General features: G+C 30.5%; 1 protein-coding gene across 1 annotated transcript in view; it reads right to left on the minus strand.

The window, feature by feature from the left end:
* LOC129910372 (low-density lipoprotein receptor-related protein 4) overlaps window positions 1-20,988 on the minus strand; it is a 43,162-nt gene that overhangs the window by 8,663 nt on the left and 13,511 nt on the right. The window contains exons 2-14 of the mRNA XM_055987726.1: window positions 9,136-10,264; window positions 8,779-9,072; window positions 7,413-7,572; window positions 7,229-7,350; window positions 6,975-7,166; window positions 6,353-6,903; window positions 6,105-6,286; window positions 4,100-4,410; window positions 3,619-4,040; window positions 3,343-3,558; window positions 1,724-2,004; window positions 1,356-1,652; window positions 799-1,296 (exon numbers count right to left, since the gene is read on the minus strand). Of these exons, the coding sequence (XP_055843701.1) occupies window positions 799-1,296; window positions 1,356-1,652; window positions 1,724-2,004; window positions 3,343-3,558; window positions 3,619-4,040; window positions 4,100-4,410; window positions 6,105-6,286; window positions 6,353-6,903; window positions 6,975-7,166; window positions 7,229-7,350; window positions 7,413-7,572; window positions 8,779-9,072; window positions 9,136-10,264 (4,655 nt within the window). The remainder of the gene's footprint in view (window positions 1-798; window positions 1,297-1,355; window positions 1,653-1,723; window positions 2,005-3,342; window positions 3,559-3,618; window positions 4,041-4,099; window positions 4,411-6,104; window positions 6,287-6,352; window positions 6,904-6,974; window positions 7,167-7,228; window positions 7,351-7,412; window positions 7,573-8,778; window positions 9,073-9,135; window positions 10,265-20,988) is intronic.

Below are 20,988 nucleotides of genomic sequence, written 5' to 3' on the forward strand. Positions count from 1 at the left end.
ATGTTACATCAATAATACATCTAGAAAATGTCACTACAGCCGAGTTGTACTAGTAACTTGATATCTTGAGAAAAACTTTTTTAGAAGAAAGAAAACAATAAATAATGAATAATTGTTCTTTGTTTTAATGGAGAACAAGCGATAGGTTTTTTTTCAATTATGAAATGTTGTTGATTTGATTTTCAAACTTCTTCGGATGAAAACCTCGATACAAGTTTCGGTTTAAAGATATAAGTTCATAGTGTACATAGTACAAAAATTACAAATACATATATTTTTTTTGGATTTTTTATAAAAACCCCTTGTCGAAAAAAATGCATTTTTAAAAATTTCTTCCGAATACATCACGTTAGGCATCAAAAGAAAGGTCTTTTTAAGCTCTATTCATAACTAAAAACCAGAAGTTTCTTAGAGATCTGGTTGCTGAGTTATTTGCATTCAAATTTTTTTTTTTACATTCGGAGGCTGATATATCTGGGGACCAAACAAGTTTGATATACATATATGAGTTCACAGTGAACATGCCTATGCATTTAGGTAAAAAATTTAAAAATCTATTTTTTTTTTTCAGATTTTCGAGAAAAAATCAAGGTAAACCCCTTGCAGAAAAAAAAAAATGCATTTGAAAAAATTTCCTCCTAATCAATCGAGTGAGACATCAAAAGAAAGAGGTTTTTAAGCTCTATCCATAAATGAAACCCAAAATTGTCTTCGATATTCGGTTACTGAGTTATATTCAAATGTTTGAATTAAATTTATCAGTTCAAGGAAATATACCTTGTTCAATTTTTCACTTACCTTTATGATCTTAATATCCATAAGACCATCAACATTAACAATCACATCTGATCTTATCGATATATTCTTCCTGTCAGCCATATGTAATGCTTTGGACTTCCAATCAGTCCAGTATATATGTTTAGGTGTAACAGCCAATGCATAAGGATGATGTAATGCAGCCATAATCAACTGTCTTTGATTACCCGTATAATCACATGAATCAATAGTTTTCAATTGAGCATCAACCCAAAATATTCTTTTCATTTCTAAATCTACTGAAAGACCATTTGGCCAACCAAGCTTACTGGTAACTATTTTACTTCTTTCCCCACCATCCATGTTGGCTCTTTCGATTTTTCTAAAATGGCCCCAGTCCGTCCAGAAAAGGAGACCAGCTTCATAATCATGGGCTAATCCACGTGGTGATTCAAGATCTTGCCAAGCTATTAAATGTCGATTCTTGCCATTTAGATTACTAACTTCGACTGTATGAAGACCAGCATCTGTCCAGTACATCTGGAAAAAATGGATTTTGAAATTAAAATTTGATTCAAATAAGAGAAAGGAAAACTTACAGTTCTTCCTACAGAATCTATAATGAGGCCATCAGCATTATCCAAACTCTCTCCAATAATCAGATTTACATGTAAGCCATCTGCACTTGAACACATTATGTTCTTTTCGACAGTATCGGACCAATAAATCAACCCTGTCTGCTTGTCAACATCTAAAGCAACTGCATTGGAGATCGGTGGCAATGGAAGAACAACATCAATCATATGAGCAAAGTCTAAGGAAATCTGTCGAATATCCATTCGATGAGCGAATAGAATATAAGTCGATGGTCCATCGTAGCAAGTTCTATTGTCCTCCTTTAGATGAAATAATTAAGAAATCATTAAAAATGTAACAGTTTTATTTTGGGAAGAAATTATGAACTTACCGAAAGCTTTACCCCAACTGGACAAGCACAACTGTATCCAGTTTGACTCAGCAGACACAAATGAGAGCAGCCTCCATTGAAGTTTCCACAAGTATTTTGCATCCTCCTACGGGAACGATGGAAGACTCGAACATCCATCAGATCACTTGTGTTTGCAATAACGGTTTTGATATTTTGTCCTGTGAGCTTGTCAGCAACTTTGACCGATCTGGTGTCCCAGTCAGTCCAAAAGATCTTGTTTTCATTGATGTCTAGTCCGAATGGATGACCCAAACCAGTTCCTAGAAAAGTTTATAGTGAAAAGTTTAAAAAGTGTCAAAACCTCAATTCTTAAGAATTTGTTCAACTTTACTACAAATTTCAACATTGTTCATACAAATTTGTTCAACTTTCTCAAAAATTTTTTGAAGTTTCTTAAAAATATCTTCAATTTTCTTACAAATTTCTTCATTTTTCTCAAAAATTTCTTTAAATTTCTTCATTTTTCTTACAAATTTCTTCAATTTTTCTTAAATTTTCTTACAAATTTCTTCAACTTTCTTACAAATTTATTTAACCTTCCTACAAAATTCTTCCAATTTCTTCAATTTTCCTACAAATTTCTACAACTTTTTTACAAACTTCTTCTTATTTCTTCAACTTTCCTACAATTTTCTCCAACCTTCTTATAAATTTCTTCAACTGTCCTACATATTTCTTCAAATTTCGTATTTTTTTTTTTCAGATTTCTTATAAATTTCTTCAACCTTCTTAAAAATTCTCCAAGTTTCTAACAACTTTGTTCAACTTTCCTACAAATTTCTTTCAATTTCTTCAACTTTCTTACAAATTTGTTCAACTTTCTTTCAAATTTCTGTAACTTTCCTTCAAATTTCTTCTACCTTCTAACAAATTATTTCAACTTTCTTACAATTTTTTTTAACTTTCCTACAAATTTCTTCCAATTTCTTCAAATTTCATCAGCTTACCTAAAAATTTCTTCAACTTTCTCAATTTCTGCAACTTTCTTACAAATTTCTTCAAATTCCCTCAAATTTCTCGGAAATTTCTTCAACTTTCTCACAAAATCTTCAAATTTCTTCAATTTTTGTAGAAATTTCTTCAAATTTCCTCAACTTTCTCAAAAATTCTTTAAATTCCTTCAACTTTTCTACAAATTTCTTCAACTTTCTTACAAATTTGTAAAATTCTTACAAATTCTTCAAATTTCTTCAATTTTTGTAGAAATTTCTTCAAATTCCCTCAACTTTCTCACAAATTCTTCAAATTTCTTCAATTTTTGTAGAAATTTCTTCAAATTCCCTCAAATTTCTCACAAATTTCTTCAACTTTCTCACAAATTCTTCAGATTTCTTCAATATTCGTACAAATTTCTTCAAATTTTCTCAATTTTCCTACAAATTTCTTCATATTACTCCAACTTTCTTTCAAATTTCTTCAACTTTCTCACAAATTTCTTCAACTTTATCACAAAATTCTTCAATTTTCCTACAAATTTCCTCAACTTTCTTACAAATTGTTTCAACTTTCCTACAAATTACTTCAACTTCGTTACAATTTTCTTCAACTTTCTTACAAATTTGTTCAACTTTAAAATTTTTACTTTTTAATTTTCTTACCTATGATCACTTTCCGGGCTGTTCCGTCAAAATTCATACTCTCAATTGTCTTAATTCCACCATCGACGAAGTATATTTTCTGGTTATCATAATCCACAGCTAGACCATTTGGGAACTTAAGGTTACGCGAAGTGACCACAGTTCTACTTTTTCCATCCATTCCGGATCGTTCAATCATTGGAACATCACCCCAATCCGACCAGAACATTAAACCATCTAAAAAAAGAGGATCATTTTCAATTCAGTAAATCCTTCTTAGCAAACTTCCAAGCTTACCAATTGGATTAACAACAATATCTCGAGGTTTATTCAATTTCTCCCAAATTAAAATCGATCTCATTTTACCATCTGTCATAGCGACTTCTATTCGATTTGTCGCTGGATCAGTCCAATAAATTTTATTTGTAATCCAATCCAGAGCCAAACCAGCTGGTGAAACTAAATTCGAATGTACAAGTCTTTGCTGATAGCTTCCATTTAAATGGGCCTTATTGATTGACGAACGTTCAACATCTGTCCAATAAATGAAATCGGTTTCACTGCACCAATCTAAAGCAACTGTGTGCTTCAAATTGTCCACTGGAACAATCATATCAATATCATTGGCTGAAGAGGGTTTACTATTGAGTTGACGAAGACGAATGTCTTTTCGACGTGCCACTAAGAGAAGTTTGTCAGGAGAACTGTTGCAAGTTTTTCTAAAGTGTACAAAATTATTAAGAAGTTTCAGAGTTGAGTATTTGGTTGATAAGCTTACTGATCTTCTTTAAGAGTGAGTCCGATTGGACAACCACAACGTCTTGAATTTTTGTTCGGAAGGCATAAATGGGTGCATCCACCTCGGAGGCCACGACGATCTTTTTGACAACGGTCAGGATATTCAGGTTGTCGAGCCGGGTGATAAGCATGAACATCCATTGGGAAATGGAAGTTTTCATGAACTGAACGAAAACCTTTGCCAGATATTTTGTTTGCTGCAGAAACGGTCTTGGTATTCCAATCCGTCCAATACATTGTATCTTCGAAGATGGTTAGAGCAAATGGATGCGGTAGGTGGGTACTTAAAATCTGTAAATTAAATCGAAGTTTAAGAATTCATACTTGGTATAATGGTTAGTTAATATAGGCCTGGTTTCAAATCAAAGCAAATTCTGCAAATAATTTTTGAAAATTTGCTCTTCTGGTAAAAGTTGCTATAAATAATAAAGAGAGTTTAACATTTCTCTTGTCACAGGTTTTATGGTCTACAGTTAATACTTGAGGAGATAGAGGGCGGAAAATGTAAGGATTAAAATAGTTACTAATTTGCGTTTTCAATTTCTGCTAGTTGGAGAGCAAAAGTGTTTTGGGAACAAATAATTTAGTCTGACTTCTGAAACCTTTATCTTTTTTGTTTGTTACCTTAAAAACTCGAACCTAAGCTATGAAACTGTAAATGTTGGCTTTCTATCTGCTAAATCAGTAACTACAAAGTGTCAAACTTTCTTTGATTATTGTATCGATATTGGCATTGTGTTAAAGGCTTAAAATTTTCTCTAGACTTTGGCTTCTCATAAATAGTTGGTTCACTTATTGTTATTTATTAATACATTCCGGAATGGCTCACCCATACTTCACTTGATGAGAAAGTATCAAAAAGCAGTATGAGAAGGAAAAGAGATCAGATGGTGGCCTGAAGACCACCAGGGTAGAGTTTATTTAAATTTCCTGTGGATTCACTTAAAAGTCGAATTTTTGAGTTGATTCAAAATTAATTAAATTTAAAATTTTTTTTAATGCAAGTAATTTTTATTTGCAATAAAATTTTATTTTAAAGCAAATATTTTTTTTAATACAAAATATTTTTAGTGCAATTTTTTCCAGTTGAAATAAACATTTATTTTAATGCAAATTTTTTTTTATTTGAAATAAATTTTTTTTTTTAATTTCAAATGCATTTTTTTAATTGATATTTTTGGGTGGTTGAGAGAAATAGGTTTCCAGCTAGATTTTATAAAGCTTTCCACAACCAACGGATTCTACTAGCTATCATCCTAAGCAAATGTAATAATAGGTTATTCTGCTAGAAAATGTAGAAGTTAACATATGTAGTATCCAAAGTTCTTCAAATTGTTCAAGAAATAAGTTCTGAAACTTGGACTGGACTGCTTTAGGCAATCCACTCATTAGTCAAATGTAGAATTGTTCAAAAAACTTCTTATTTGATCTAAAATAGCATAAAACTTCAAGTCAGTGAGTCTATGAGTGGCAGTGGTCTACTGATTGAAGTGAGTAATCCGGAAAAGTCTAGAAAATGGCGAGTGAGTTTTCAGACATGAAATTTAAAAAAAAACTTTTGAACATTTCATAGATATGGTTGCTGTTCAACCGAGTAGTTTGAGGAACATTTTTGGAGAAATAAAACAGAATTTGTACGTTACTTTAATAAAAAAGATTAAATAAGACTCCATTACTTTACCCTTGATATAACGCAAATTTCAAAACTATAGACTGGAAAAGAAGAAAAGGGTCTCAAACAGACGAAAAGTAAATAAAAAAAAAAAATTAAAAAAAAAATAAATAAACTTGTTCCAGAGCCAAATGCCCGTATTTCATCAAGACATAAATTCTTTTTTTTTTTTAATGTCAAGATCAGCCATTTGCACCCTATAACTACTTAATATTATCTTAAATCCTTCTTAGAGAAGAAGGACAGAAGCCTTTTCGTGCTATTTCTTTATAATCTCCCAATTCAAAAACTTATCAATTCGTCAAAAATTTACCTTAACTCGATCGCTTCCATCAAAGTTCGAACTTTCAATAGCATGTTGTTTAGCATCTGCCCAATACAATTTCCTACTTGGATAATCTATCGTTAAACCATTTGGCCATGTAACACCTTTAGTAATGATAACTTTTCTTTGTGAACCATCCATATAGGCATATTCAATTTTTGGATTTGGACCTATAAAAAACAAAGATATTTATTTCAAGTCTAAAAACGTTTTTTTTTTTTTTTTCAAAAACTAACCCCAATCTGACCAAAATACCATAGCTTCACCAGGATGTACAACAATTGCCCTCGGTTTATCCAAATCATTAACAGCAATAACAGCTCTTAAATTTCCTTGAAAATTTGAAACCTCAACTCTTCTTGTACCAGAATCAGTCCAAAATAATAAATCATGAACCCAATCGACAGCAATACCTCCAGGTGATTCTAGACCCCATTTTATAACATCTCTCACTCGAGTTCCATTTACGTATACCATTTTTATCACATCTGTTGATACATCTGACCAAAACATTAGACCTTTTTTGAAGTGATAATCCAGAGCTATGGCATTGTGAAGACCCTTGACTACAGCCGTGTAACGATTATTGCTAAGAGTAACTTTCCGAATGTCCCACCGATTAGCCACTAGAAGCTGCATAGCTCCACCCAAGGCCTTGCAAGTTCGCAAATCCGGTCTCAAAACATAGCCCATCTCACATGAACATCGAAAACTTCCAAGGGTATTATCACACTTTTGAGAACAAACTGGATTCGAAATAAATTGACATTCATCGATATCAGTGCAGCTGTTAAAGAAAGTATGAAAAAAAGAAAGGTTTAAATTAAGGATATCATCGGTCTTCGGAGAGAGTCTTACTTTTTCTTGTTTTCATGTAACACAAATCCTAGCCTGCAGGTACACTCATCCCGTCCTCGAGAAGATGTTATGCAAAGCTGTTCACAATGTGAATTGCTGGGGCAATTCTTAACTTGGGGACAATTCATTTCATCTTCGCCTAAAGGACAATCATTTTGACCATCACAAACGTGCTTTTGATGTACACAAATTCTAGAAGTTCAAAAAAATAGATTTTAGCCAAATTCATCAAAGGTTTTTAAGGTCTTTCATACTTTAAGTTGGTTATATTTTTCTTAGCTGGGCATAAGAATTGACCAGGATCACACGCCAAATGACATTCGACTTCATCTTCAGCTGAGGAACAATCTGGATAACCATCACAGAGCCATGTAGACTAAATAAGTTAAAGGGTTTAAATATTTTTTAGATAAAGTTAAGGTATCACGTCAAAATTACCAATATGCAACGTCCATTAAGACAAGTGAATTCGTCAGGAGCACAAGTCGTAGGCTGACTTCCATTCATGTAGCCACAATCTTTTTCATCTTCTCCACCATCACAATCTTGTTCTTTGTCACATTTCCATCGATTCGGAATGCAAGTTCCGTCGTTACATCTAGAAAGGGTTTACAATAAGAGATTATTAAATAAGCTACAGGAGTTTTCTTAACAAAATAGAAAAAACATAATTAAAAAACTACATTTTCGGAGTTAAAAATCTTCATATTAAAACTTCAAAAAGCACAAAGACTTTATGAAGATTTTTAAGATGAATTTATGAATTTTTAAAATTATGAATTTTTCGGAATTAAAAGTCTTCATGTTGAACAGAACTTCATGTGGAGGAAAAAAACACTTCAAAAAGAATACAGACTTTATGAAGATTTTCGGAATAAAAAGTCATCATGTTGTAAAGGACTTTATGGAGCAGAAAAATTTCTTCAAAAAGTACACAGACTTTATGAAGATTTTCGGAATTAAAAGCTAACATGTTGAACCGGTGCTAAAATTATATCAAAAAGTAAATAGATACTATGAAAATTTTCGGAATTAAAAGTTCTTTAGGAACCACATATAATTTATGAAGATTTTCGGAATTCAAAGTCTTCATGTTGAACAGAACTTCATGTGGAGGAAAAAACACTTCAAAAAGAATACAGACTTTATGAAGATTTTCGGAATAAAAAGTCATCATGTTGTAAAGGACTTTATGGAGCAGAAAAATTGCTTCAAAAAGTACACAGACTTTATGAAGATTTTCGGAATTAAAGGCTAACATGTTGAACCGGTGCTAAAATTATATCAAAAAGTAAAAAGATATTATGAAGATTTTCGGAATTAAAAGTCTTCATTTAGAACAGGTCTTCATGGAGGAAAAAATTGCTTTAAAAAGCAAACAAAATTTATAAAGATTTTCGGAATTAAAAGTCTTCATGTTGAACAAGACCTCATGGAGCAACAAATTACTTCAAAATGTACACAGAATTCATGAAGATTTTCAGAATTAAAAGTCTTCATGTCAAACAGAACTTCATGGAGGAAAAACACTTCAAAAAGAATACAGACTTTATGAAGATTTTCGGAATAAAAAGTCTTCATGTTGCAGAAAAATTGTTCAAAATTACACAAACTTAATGAAGATTTTCGGAATTAAAAGTCTTCATGTTGAACCGAACTTCATTGAGAAAAAATTGCTTCAAAAAGGACAAAGAAATTATGAAGATTTTCGGAATTAAAAGTGAATCTAACGAAATTTTGGAAGAATTGAAGAAAAATGCTGAAATAAAACTGAATAACTATTAATTTTGATTTATTCACTTACTTATATTCATTTGACGTACAACTGGATGGTTTCTTTGGACAATTTTCTTCATCACTCCAATCGCCACAATCATTGTCAGTATCACATCGGAATCTGTTAAGGACGCACTGTCCACCAGGACCCCCAGCTCCACCTAATCCTCCACGACACTTGAATTCTCCCTCTGGACAACTATTCATAACAGCTTGGCAATTTCGTTCATCTGATCCATCAGCACAATCTTTTTCACCATCACAGCGGAATGCCAGTGATACACAATAACCATCTTCACATGGAAAATGTTCTTGTGAACAACTGTAGAAAAATTGATAAGAAAATTAGTCCGAAAAAGTCTTGAAAAAAAAATGGGAGACTTACGTTATTCTTGAACAATTAGCTTCATCAGAAAAATCCTTGCAATCATTTTCGCCATCACAGACCCAAGTTTTTGGAACACAAAAACCATTCGAACATTCAAATTGATCATCTGTGCAATTACTTCGATTACCACAATGAGTTTCATCCGAATAATCACCACAATCATCATCGCCATCACAGAGCCATTCTTTGTTGATACATCGATAAGTCTTCGGACACATTGCATGATCTCCAGTCGATTCACAAGTCATTTGGATTTTACTAATCATATCGTCATTACCATCGCAATCTTGCTCGTCAGTACCATCATCACAATTCCGAACTTTGTCACATCGTTCGCTTTTTGGTATGCAAGAACATGACATTGAACAAGTCCATTGAGTGTCCTTGCAGTTATTAGCACACTCGTGTACAGATCCATCATTCGGAGACAAGATATCACTAACCAAAGCTATGTGTGGTCTAAATATTCTATCCCGGGTATTTAACATTCCCAAAAATCGTTCCGTTCCACGTTGGGTATCAATTTTTCGATCACCAGTTTCTTTAACTCCATACAAATCCCCTCTTACTAATGGCCTTCGAGCATTGACAGCAGCTCGATAACGTGGATCAGACTTATCATATCCTCCTCCGTTACTTACAATTCCCCCACCACCGTGATTATTACCCACTCCACCACCTCCACCACCTGGTTGTAACGGTTCTGTTGTGTAAATTTCTTGAGCCAAATAATTTGGGATGTCTTGTCCGAAATAATCATCATCGGGATGTGGTGGAAAGTCTGAAGGATGTGGTTCATACTGATCTAACATATCATCATCCATGCCATCTTGATGTTGATGGTGTTGTCTTATTTGATGTTGCATCATTCCATTATGATCGATATCGTGGCGATCCCCGCGACGTGATGGACGTGATTGTTGTCCATATCGTAGTGATAGCAAAGGGGATCTATCGTCTCTGACAAAACTCGAACCAAGAAATTGTCTCGCCGAACCTTGTCTAACTCCAATTTTCGAACTTCCTCCACCGGATGCAGCAGCTGCAGCTGCTGCTGAATTCGGAAATGCTGTCGCTTGTTCATCACATAATACAAACACTAAATAAGTGATAAAAAATAAAAATTCTTTGGATTTTGTTATATTAAATCTTGAAGGGTTTTTGTTTTAGGAAAAAAAAAAAAATAGTAATTAAAATGTACCAGATTTGTTCAGATACACCTTTCTTGGAAGAGAGTTTTTTTTTTATAATAGAGTATAACGTGTTATTTTGTAATGATTTGCACTCAATAAGTTCATTTGAATATTTTACTTTTCAATAAAAAAAGATTTGGATGCTACCCCACATTTTATGTACGTTTTAGTTTATTGATATCCATCATGTGACAAAAAATCACTCATACGCCATACATCGTTTTAAACGATTAGTTAGTGCCAGTGGCGTACGTTGAGTCGTGGGGGCCCCGGGGCAAGACTAAATTTTGGGGCCCCTTTGATATTTGGGGGCCCCTTAGATACAAAAAAAGTACGTATACGCCATACATTTTTTTGTATGGCTAATTTATTTTTAGGTTTATTTTAATGTTTTAATATGTTCGTAATGCACTTTGATATACTTACTTAAAATTTTTATCATAAAAGTAGTAAATACTTGTTCTAGGGGCCCCAAAAATTAAATATTCAGAGACCCCTAAAATAATTTTTTTTAGCTTAGAATTGATAGTTCTTGGGGCCTCTGTTCTGAAGTAATGTGTACACATTTGATTGTTCATCATCAAACATAGTTTATTTCTTTTGGGGCCCCTGAAAAATTATTTTTGGGGCCTCAAAATTAAGTACTTAGAGGCCCCTAAAATATAATATAATTTTTTTGGAGCCAAGAATTAATAGGTATTGGGGCCTCTGTTCTGATGTAATATTCGGAATGTCACCAATAACGTAATGTTTTTATTTTGGGCCCTGATGTATTTATGTTGGGGCCCTAAATTGATATTTAATTTTTCATTTGATTGTTCCTCAAATAATATTTGTCATGTCATCAGAAAATTTGAGGAATATTTTTGTTCTTCTTATTATCTAATAGATTTTGGGGCCCCCAAATTAATATTTGATTGCCTCTCAACTAGAGGGGTTCCTGAAAAATTATTTTTTGGGACCCTTCATATAATATTTTTGGATCCCCGAAGTCATATTTTTTTGGGGTTCCTAAAGTCATATTTAGTAATCCATCAACAAATAATTAAAACATTTTTTTTTTAAATTTAATTCCTTAAGTCCTGAAGTAAAAGCATTTGGGGCCCATGCAGGGTCCTGACTTGAAGTTGTTTTTTGCTTTTTTGGATAGATAGATATTTAATAATATATCTAATGCATTGTTTTTTTTTTGTAAATTACATTGTTAAAGTTATACAAATATGAAATGATTAAAGTTAAAGTTGAAAGTATTTAGGTGTTGTCATTCAATATCTTACACGTTGGCTTTCAATATTTTCATATTAACGGTCAACTTGCGTGAATAACCCATAAATGACCACAAGCCTTTAAAGAAAGATATGCGAAAACCTAACTATATTTTTATTTCAGAAAATATTGGAAACAAAAAAAAAACTGCTATCCCAAATTTTTTTACCCCAGATCCCCAAATTGAAATTTCTGGTACTTGATTTGAATTTATAGAAGGTCAAAGTCCATTAGAAATGTGCAATTTGGTTCATAAGGCAAAATTTTACAGAAATATCAAGTTTAAAACATCGTTTTTTGTGTTTCAATTTTACCCAATATTTTTCTGAAACAAAAATGTAGTTTTTCTACATTAGGTATAGTAAATTAAATAAAAGGTTTTATTCTAAAGCACACCATATTTTTAAAACTTTTTAAAAATCAGAAATTATTTTCCTAAATTTTTTGATTGAAAAATTGGCTATAATTTTCAAATAAAATTCGTCAAAAATTAATATTTTGCAAAAAAATTAAAAACATACAAAGTTTAAGTTTTCTTAAAATCCAACTATTTTTGAAAAAAAAACAAAAAAATTGTATTTATTTTTGCATTTCTCTCAATATTTTTGTTGTATAAAAAAATGTTTTGAGTTCAAGTTGTAGATAATTTTCCGTATTATGTTCATTTTTTTGTATATAACATTTTTCGATAGGAGGTCTACTTTTGACCAAATAAAATAGAATCCTATTGACAGGAATCTTAAAATACTACGATTTTTGAAACCCACCGCACTTTTTCGTATACATACCCCCTTTCTAACAATTCGTTTGTTAGAAGTTAATTATTCACAAGTATTTTGCACAAGTATTATGCTTATGCTGCTAATAACTTTTAAGCTTTTGTCCTCTGCTAACCGTATTGGCACTGGTCTAATAAAGAGGTTTTTAATTCAAAACTAATAATGGAATTTGATTTTGATTGAATCGTTACAGCCATTTTTAGATTTTTTCTTATACAAAATTTTCCAAAATTTTCAAAAAAAGTCATCCAAAAATGCCTTCTCTTTATGACGTGATAACGTGTTATAAATCGATGAGATATGGCAGCCACCACAAAAAAGTGACGCCATTTTCTAGCGTTCCACTCTCGCACTTTCGCAGTGCGGAAAAAATTTGAATTTAAAATTAAAAATAAACTATGAGAGATACAAATATCTTTTATATCTTATTTTAAAGATAATAACCTAATGCTTAATACAAATGAAGGATTTTTAAAAATTCCGTCATTTAATAGGGTAAATAGGGGTAAAACAAAATTTTAAAAAATTGCTATATTCTAAACGCGACAATGTAAAGAGTTGAATTTTTTAAATCAATAGATGCATTTATTGCAAAACTGACAATGGTATTGAAAAAATTCTAAAAAAATTCAAAACCAAGCTATTAATGGTTTTCTAGAACTAAAACATGAGGTAGACCTTTGACAGAGTAGTGATTATAGGTAGGGGAATTTTTTTTTTGACAATTTGAACACCGTCATTCGAAAGATAATAAAAAAAAAAGTTAGGGGTCTGATACGAATTTTGTTTTAAGTCTCTGCGTTTCGAAATATAAATTTTTGAAAAACACCTACTTAATTTGGGGTGTTTTTGGGTGAGTTTTTTATTTTTTTAAATTTTTTGTAGCATTCAAAAAATCTCAAGCTTATAGAACATGAAGTCTATGACTGTGCGCAGTGCGCATACATGTGCAAAAAATTGGTATTTCAAAATGGTTTTTGACCGAATAGCGGGAAAAACAAGTTTTTTTGTCCCAAGTTTTTGACCTTTTTTAACTGTTTTTTATTTTTATCTTTTTTTCTTCAACAGATTAATAAATAAAATCTATATTGTAAATAGATAAAAACAGGACTATATCTGTGCAAAATTTCAATCAATTTTGAAGTCACAATTTTGAGATAACGGTAAAATAAAGTTCTATTTTTCAACAGGTTATATATCTTTTGATCTAGAGCAAATACAAATTTGATTTTTATTGAGCATTCTGATGATATTACCTTTTATTTTATATATCACACATAACCGAAATACCTCAAAACAAAACACCTGTGAAGATCTGTTGATCATGAACAGAAACCAGTGTGGGTAGTACCGTAATCTCAGTTTGGAATTTCGACATGGTTGGCTTTAAAAAATTCTAACTTTTTTTCTAGGCATCGCAGAAACAAGATTGAAACGTCATATGAAAGGTGAAATTATAAGCTTTTACAGGATATACAATTTTTTATAGGTTGTCTAAAAAAAATTGATTTAATAGCGTGAGAACATAAAATTATATGTTTTTTTTTTGCTTTTTTTGATGAAAATTGATCGAGTTCAAAAAATTCTAGCTCTTTTTGTAGATGCCTAGTAGACATGATCGATATATATATTTTGAGCTGAAGCAATAAGCTTTCAGGTGGTATAAAATTTATTAAAAGTTGTTATATCAAAAAAATGAATTTTTGGGTGATGGAAATGATTTTTTCACTTTTTTCATAAGAAATGATTGTTTTTAATAAATTATTTTAATACTTTTTGCGCATTGTAAAAATTTAAAAATTGTTTTATTCTTTAGAAGAAATATTTGGCTTTTTAATGGTATAATTTTTTTTTTTAAGTTTAAAAAAAAAATTAATATAATTAGAAAAGAAAAAAAGGTTTTTTCTTTTAACTTTTTCTTGTAAATTTTGATTGTTTGAAATAAATAAACGTTTCAATTGACTCATTTTAAAAGCACACAACCTGTTTTCTTACGACGTTGTCACGTAAAATCATCGTCCGTAAACCTTTACAGAAAACCTCTTTTTTTTTTAATGTGGCCAATGTTTGAGAACACTTCGAAAAAAACCTTATCTTTACGAAACTAAAATGTAACTTAAAAACCAAATCTATACATTTCCCTATAGCATTACTGTCAAGCTTATTATTAGGTAAGTTATTTCCTTATTAAGTAACGGTGAAATAAAAGTATAATGCATATAAGAATGCCGTAGAAAGTAAGAGGTCTAATTTTTATAGGCTGACCTGCCTAAATTTGCGAGAAGTGTTTGATGTTCGTGTTCGATGCCTTGTTTATGTAAAATTTTTTACAAGATAGTTGAAAAACTTTATCACAAGGAAAAATCGATTAGTTGATTACTCGTTTGGCACGGTTTGTAAAAAATTCATAAAATTCCTTTAGTTACGGATTTTTCTGACGAAAACAACTCACAAAAAAAAAAAATTGAGATGTTTATTTGAGTAAATAATACCTACATATTTTACGCACTTTCAAATTTTCTTAGTTTTTTTTTACTTTTCATTTTTACCTAAAGTTTTCTCAAACTTTTGGCCGACAGGGAAATTTGAAATCGGCAAAGTCGTTTACGAAAATCAAGAAAATGTTAGTTACCAAGTTTGAAGCAAATCGCTCTACTGAAATCGCAATCGTTACATCTCTATTCAAAATCACATCAAATTTCACCTGTGACACTAATATAAGAAAAAAAGTTTAAAAAATGTAAAACTCCATCAGAAAAAAAACCTCATCTTCATTCAGTCTCAACACATTGGCTACTCCACCATCTAACACATTGAGACAAAAAAACAACAACAACAAAGAACAAAAAAAAAACTATAGATGGCTCTTTTTATCTATTAACTTTTCTTGGGCGCACCCAAACTCATAAAATTTCGTCGTGAGGTAGGGCAGGCAGAAAGTTACAGGATTCAGGCAGGATTCGAAAATTTTTGCGGCTCCTCTCTTTGTGTTTTTGGTTTGGTGTGTATCTCCTTTTTGAATCTTTATTATGCACGCAATGTTAAAATGTTGAGCATGTCATGCTCTTCGTCGTCTACAGCACTGTGCCGCCCTCATTCATGTTAAAATTTTTGCTATATCCTGTGTCTCTTATACATGGCGATATGTCCTTCGTTACATCTCATCTATCTCGTTCAATATTCCAATGTACCAGTAGGTATAGAAATTGATGAATGAACAAAAGCTTTTTTCATCGTAACGCATGTGTACCTACAAACTCAAAGTCGTAGGAAAATATATATATACTCATTATATTCGAAATTTTACATATATCCAAAAAAGGATGCACAAAAATTGAATTCCTGAAGTTTTCAGAGAATTTGATTTTTTGGAAAGATTCTCAAAAAAGTGAGAGAGTGGGAGAAAAAGAGAGAGCAAGAGCGAGATGACAAGAGTTTCGAAAAAGAAGATGAATAATAAATTCCACTTCTGACTCCAAAGTAAAATACAAGTAGGTATATGATGCTGACTGGTGGTGCCTCTGCTTTTTGTAGTTAAAAAGCTTTAACCATTTATATCTCGAAAAATGTTGACTCCTTTAGTACGAGGTAGATACAAAAATAACAAAACAAAAATGTAAAGTCTCCAAAAACTCTATTTTTAATGTGAATACTTTTGGAATTTTATGGAATTAGGTATCTATAGCTTTTTTTAAACACATTTGAGACGAGACTATTGTGAATATGTCCAAAGAGTGTCTGAAGGCAAAATTGTGAACGTGTTATTTTTTTGTTATTGTTGTTGTTTTTGTTTCTATTTATGTGTACAAGGGTTCTGGGAATTTTCTTTAGGTTTTTTGTTTCGTTATAACACTTTTCTGTTTTCTTGAAATATTCTATGCGTATATGGAGAATCCTTCCGAAAAACGGCTCAAGTCTTTCCTTTTACATTACTTCACTCTTTCACAGTAATGATGAAATTCTTTACCATCTAATTTCATTTTTACTTTTTAAAATCTGTTTCATCGTTTAAAGCGTGTTGTAATATTTTTTATTAGGAAGCTAAATATTTATTTTTGTAATTTAGTTGTAATTGCATTTTATCGATATTGGTTTAAGTGAAAATTTTATATTTTTCCTATGCACTTCTTTGTCAAAAGGGCTGATTTAACGAACAAACAAAAGTTTCTTACTTTTCAAACTGAAAACGTAATTTTTTGTTTTTTTTTTTTTTTTATTTTTTTTTTATTTATAACCAAACACTATTTAAGAAGTTTTTATTGTGATATAATTGGGTAGGGGTCATAATTCCAAAATTTTGTATCCATTATCCCGAATTTTAAAATTCTTCATCATTTGTATCCACATTTCTTGTACTAGATTAGTACAAAAAGATAGTCAAATATCATACTTTTAATTTTTTATTTGCGATATAGGTACTATATATCAAGTTATGCATTCGTAAAAAAAAAAAAGTTGAGATGACATTTTTCCATGACATTACGATGGTAGAGAATGCCAAAAAAAGTGGGTCCCGGAAGTCCGTCTGTCTGTCTGTCTGTCAGTCTGTCTGTCTGTAAACGCAGCTACAGCCTAAACGGATGGACCGATTGATGTCAAACTTGGTATGTAGCGTTATTTGGCGACTCTCCAGAGGGTTTTTTGGAATTAATTTTTTTGGACCAAAAATAACGGTATTCGTCAAATAACGATTTTAGTAAAATTGAAATATCTCGAAAACGGCTCCAACGATTTTGTTTAAGAAATTCAAATGTTAGTTTTAAGCTAAGGTCTATCTTCTAATGAAAAAATTTTTTTTTTGAAAATCATTATTAACGGTACCTGCCATAGAACCATTTTTTTTTTTCAAATCCGTTTATCTCCGACACCACTTATTCGATTTGAACGAAACTTTTTGTGAACAAGTATTTATAAAATTTAAATATAAACCAAAAATAAAATTTCCAAAAACATAATTTTTGGATTTTTGAAAAAATTTTGAATTTTTTTTTTTTTTGAAAAATCAAATTTTCGAAAACGGGAAATTGAATTTTTTTGAAATTTTGTTTTTAGATGTTGATTAGTGATTTCTACAAAATGGCATACCAATTTTATTTTAAAACTTTTTTTCCAAGAAATTATTTTAAGAAAATTAGTTTTTTTAAAAAACGGCTCTAACGATTTTGAAAATTTTTTGTCTAAAAATGCATGTTAATATATCAATCAAAACTGCATACTTGTTTTGGAGGGCAATTTGATTTCAAATTTTATTTTATTTTTTTATTTTTATTTTTCCAAATTTCAATATAAAAAGTCTTAAAAATTTAAGCAACTTTAACTCTAAGAGCAAGTTCGTTTATTTTTATCGAAAAATTGACTGAAATTCACATTTTTTTTTTTGCAATTTTTAATTTTTTTTATATACCTATATGGTTATAATTTTGAAAAAATTATATAAAAAATGTTAGTCCAGAAAGTGTTCTGTTTTTTGGCTTAGATGAAGTAGCATACATTATTGTTCTATCTGGGTTCGAAAAGGTTAAGAAAATGAGCACGAGGACACTATTTTGCACTATCAATTTTTTAAAAACCGGAAGAAGAATTTTGCAATCCAAGACACAAATTTAAAAAAAAAACCGTAATAGAAAAATACCGAAAAGAAGAAAACGACCTGTTTATGATGTAACTTAAAAAAAAAATATATCATTTTGTTATTGTTATTATTTCTTAAAACTAGAAACTTAATATTTAATATTTAAAGAAAAAAAAAAAATAATTAAGTGGAATCAAAAAAAAATTTAAATTTTAACAAAATTAAATTTTTTTCAGTGCCAAATGACCTGTTTCTAACAATTTGTGACTAAGTTTTCTATTAAAACATTAATTATTTTTTGTATAGAAAAATTTTACATATTTTTTAGAAAATTAATTGAATTTTCATTGTAAGAATTTAAAGTAAATCGAAAGTAATAGATTACTTTCGACCGACTTATAACCGGGACATAATGAACATTAGGGCGTTCGTTATTTATATTTTTTTTTTTTTTTCGAGAATCCAGTTCCAAAGTGGAAAAACTGTTTCTAAATATTTAGTTTTATTTATTTAATACAGAAAAAAACAGTACAGTAGTGTTTTTTTTTATAAAATAGCATAAATAATATTTTGTTAGAGCCATCTTAGAAAAAAAATATTTTTTTTTATAAATTTGGTCAAGAAAAAAATTGCAGTATTTTACTGGTAAAAATTTGCCTTTTGATAAATATATATTTCAAATATGGTTATTTGTTGTTGTATCCCTTACCACAATGGTAAGTGTGATAGAAAGTGACGCAAAAGCCTGGGGTTTGTATCCCAGAGAAAGTGCATCCCTGCTTCGGGCTCGGAACTCGGATATAATTGTAAGAATCGTTGAGAGTTATTTAGTTCCTAGGCGTTGCTCCTTTATGGAGTGTCTTGCCACAAACAACACTGGTCGGCAACGAAAATGGAGCTTGAACCAAACCATACTTTTTTAAAGGACTTTTGTGTGCTGATTCCGAAACTGAAGTCAAAATTTCACTGGCACGTCAAGTTTTCGAAATATTTAAATATTAACAGGTCAAAAACACTTTTGGCTTTGAATTTCATCACCACCGTGAGTAAATTTTTTTTCGCAAAACTACATATGCAATATTCAAAAGCCATATTTTATCGTCTTATTGTACGTTTATTTTTATTTTCAAAATTATTTTTTTCTAAAAGATATTTGGTATAAAAAGGTATGATATCTCAAAATCTTAGTGGTTAAGTTAACTTATGGTTTTTGAAGCGGATTTGAAGTAAATTTCAGTTTTCGACTATTGATTCGGTTGAAAAAATAGCAAAATAGAAAAATAATATTTTTAGATCAAAAAATGTCAAAAAACATTTCATTTAAAATAAGTTTTTGGGACTTTATAACTAAAATTGTGATGAGCAGAGCTCAAAAACTAGACGTGATGGAAAATATCTATAAACTGTTTTGAATTCAGCACACTCAAGTTTATTAAAATCACCTTACAGAGTTCTTGCTCCCGACTTTTTTTGTTTTTTTGCCGACCAGTGTAATTATCTATGATGTTTCCTGCAATTGTTGTATTTTTTGAAATTTCGATATATTGAAACCATATCTACCTATTATTTAGAAATGGTAATAAGAATTCACTAAAAATGAAAAGTTTGCTACGAAATAAATATTTACTGTTTTCTGAGCTATTATAGGTAATAATAAGGTCACAAAAAACCGAATTGTTTGTATACTGTAAGTATAAATACCTGTAGTAAGTAGTGAGCTGACCCTAAGATTAGCTGAAATGCAGCACATATCATATGCAAGCCGTCAAAGGACTCAAAAAATAATTAAGAAAAACGACGAATTGTCAACAAATATGACTTAACCTCCTCCCAAAATAGAAGAATTGATATTAAAATTTCAACAAAAATAAAAAAATTACACATACACCAGAGTGACCCATTAATTTAATCGCTCATTAAATGGTGAAACATTTTAACTTAAGTTAACCAGTCACTAACTATCACAATTATTATATAGTTGTTGATTCAAAATTTTGCATGATGTTTATAAAGGATGAGCTTTAGGCAACAAATTTTCGATTCCAATCGTTAACACTTCGAACTAGATATTGCATTATTAAATCTGTACCAAAATGTTGCTATCTTATTTTCGTTACTCAATCTATTTGACTGCCATTAAATAAGAGATGAATCTTGTATTGAATTATTTGTTTGTTTCAGAAAAATTCACTTGGCTTGAAACCTATCCCTCACAGATTTTTTTTTTTGAACCGTATTACACCTTTTTCAGAAGTTCTTCAATCAATTTGAACTGAAGAAACGCAACATCAAATAAGTCTTGGTATATATTAAAACTTTTTTTTAGCATTCAATGTCAAGGGGAGTCCAACATAAACTGCACTTTAAAAAATTGAGTTTAAGTGTTGACAAAATTATTATATTCCATGTACTTGTACAAAAATATAGTGACGTCATACTTGAAATACAATTTTTCCTATTTCAACCTCCCTCTCATTATAAATACTTGACAAAAAAATAAGAAACCGCAAAACATTTCAAAATTTCAAATCTTAACTCTGTCGGAATTAACACTTTTTGAGTGCACTTTCTTTTCCTGTATCCTTGGTAAAGCTATAATATAAGTAAGGTAGGTACAATACAAATATTACTATAACTAGAACAACAACAACGACAACATAAGAAGTTTCTTACATGTGCACCATCTTACTACTCTTATAACATTTATCTCAATTGCCTTTAGGCACTTGTAGGCTTGTATAGCATATAAACATCTAGAGAGTGTTGAAGCACTTTCATTTTTTTGTAAGTATTATTCAAGAACTATATTTACCCGTAAAAACCCATTAAAACAAAAAAATAATTTACACTACGCGTCATTTGCTTTAAAACAATAAGGCTATTCACGTAACGAAATAATTTAATAATAATAGAAAATTCCGCAAAAGGTTTAAATGAACACCCCAGCAGAAAATAATTGCGTAAGCACGGGAAACAAACAGCTGTTAGTTAAACGTCAAATTGAACTTATAAAATTTGTTCAATTAAAAAAAATCATGTG

Source organism: Episyrphus balteatus, chromosome 2 (genome assembly GCF_945859705.1).
Source record: "Episyrphus balteatus chromosome 2, idEpiBalt1.1, whole genome shotgun sequence".
Taxonomy (NCBI): Eukaryota; Metazoa; Arthropoda; class Insecta; order Diptera; family Syrphidae; genus Episyrphus; species Episyrphus balteatus.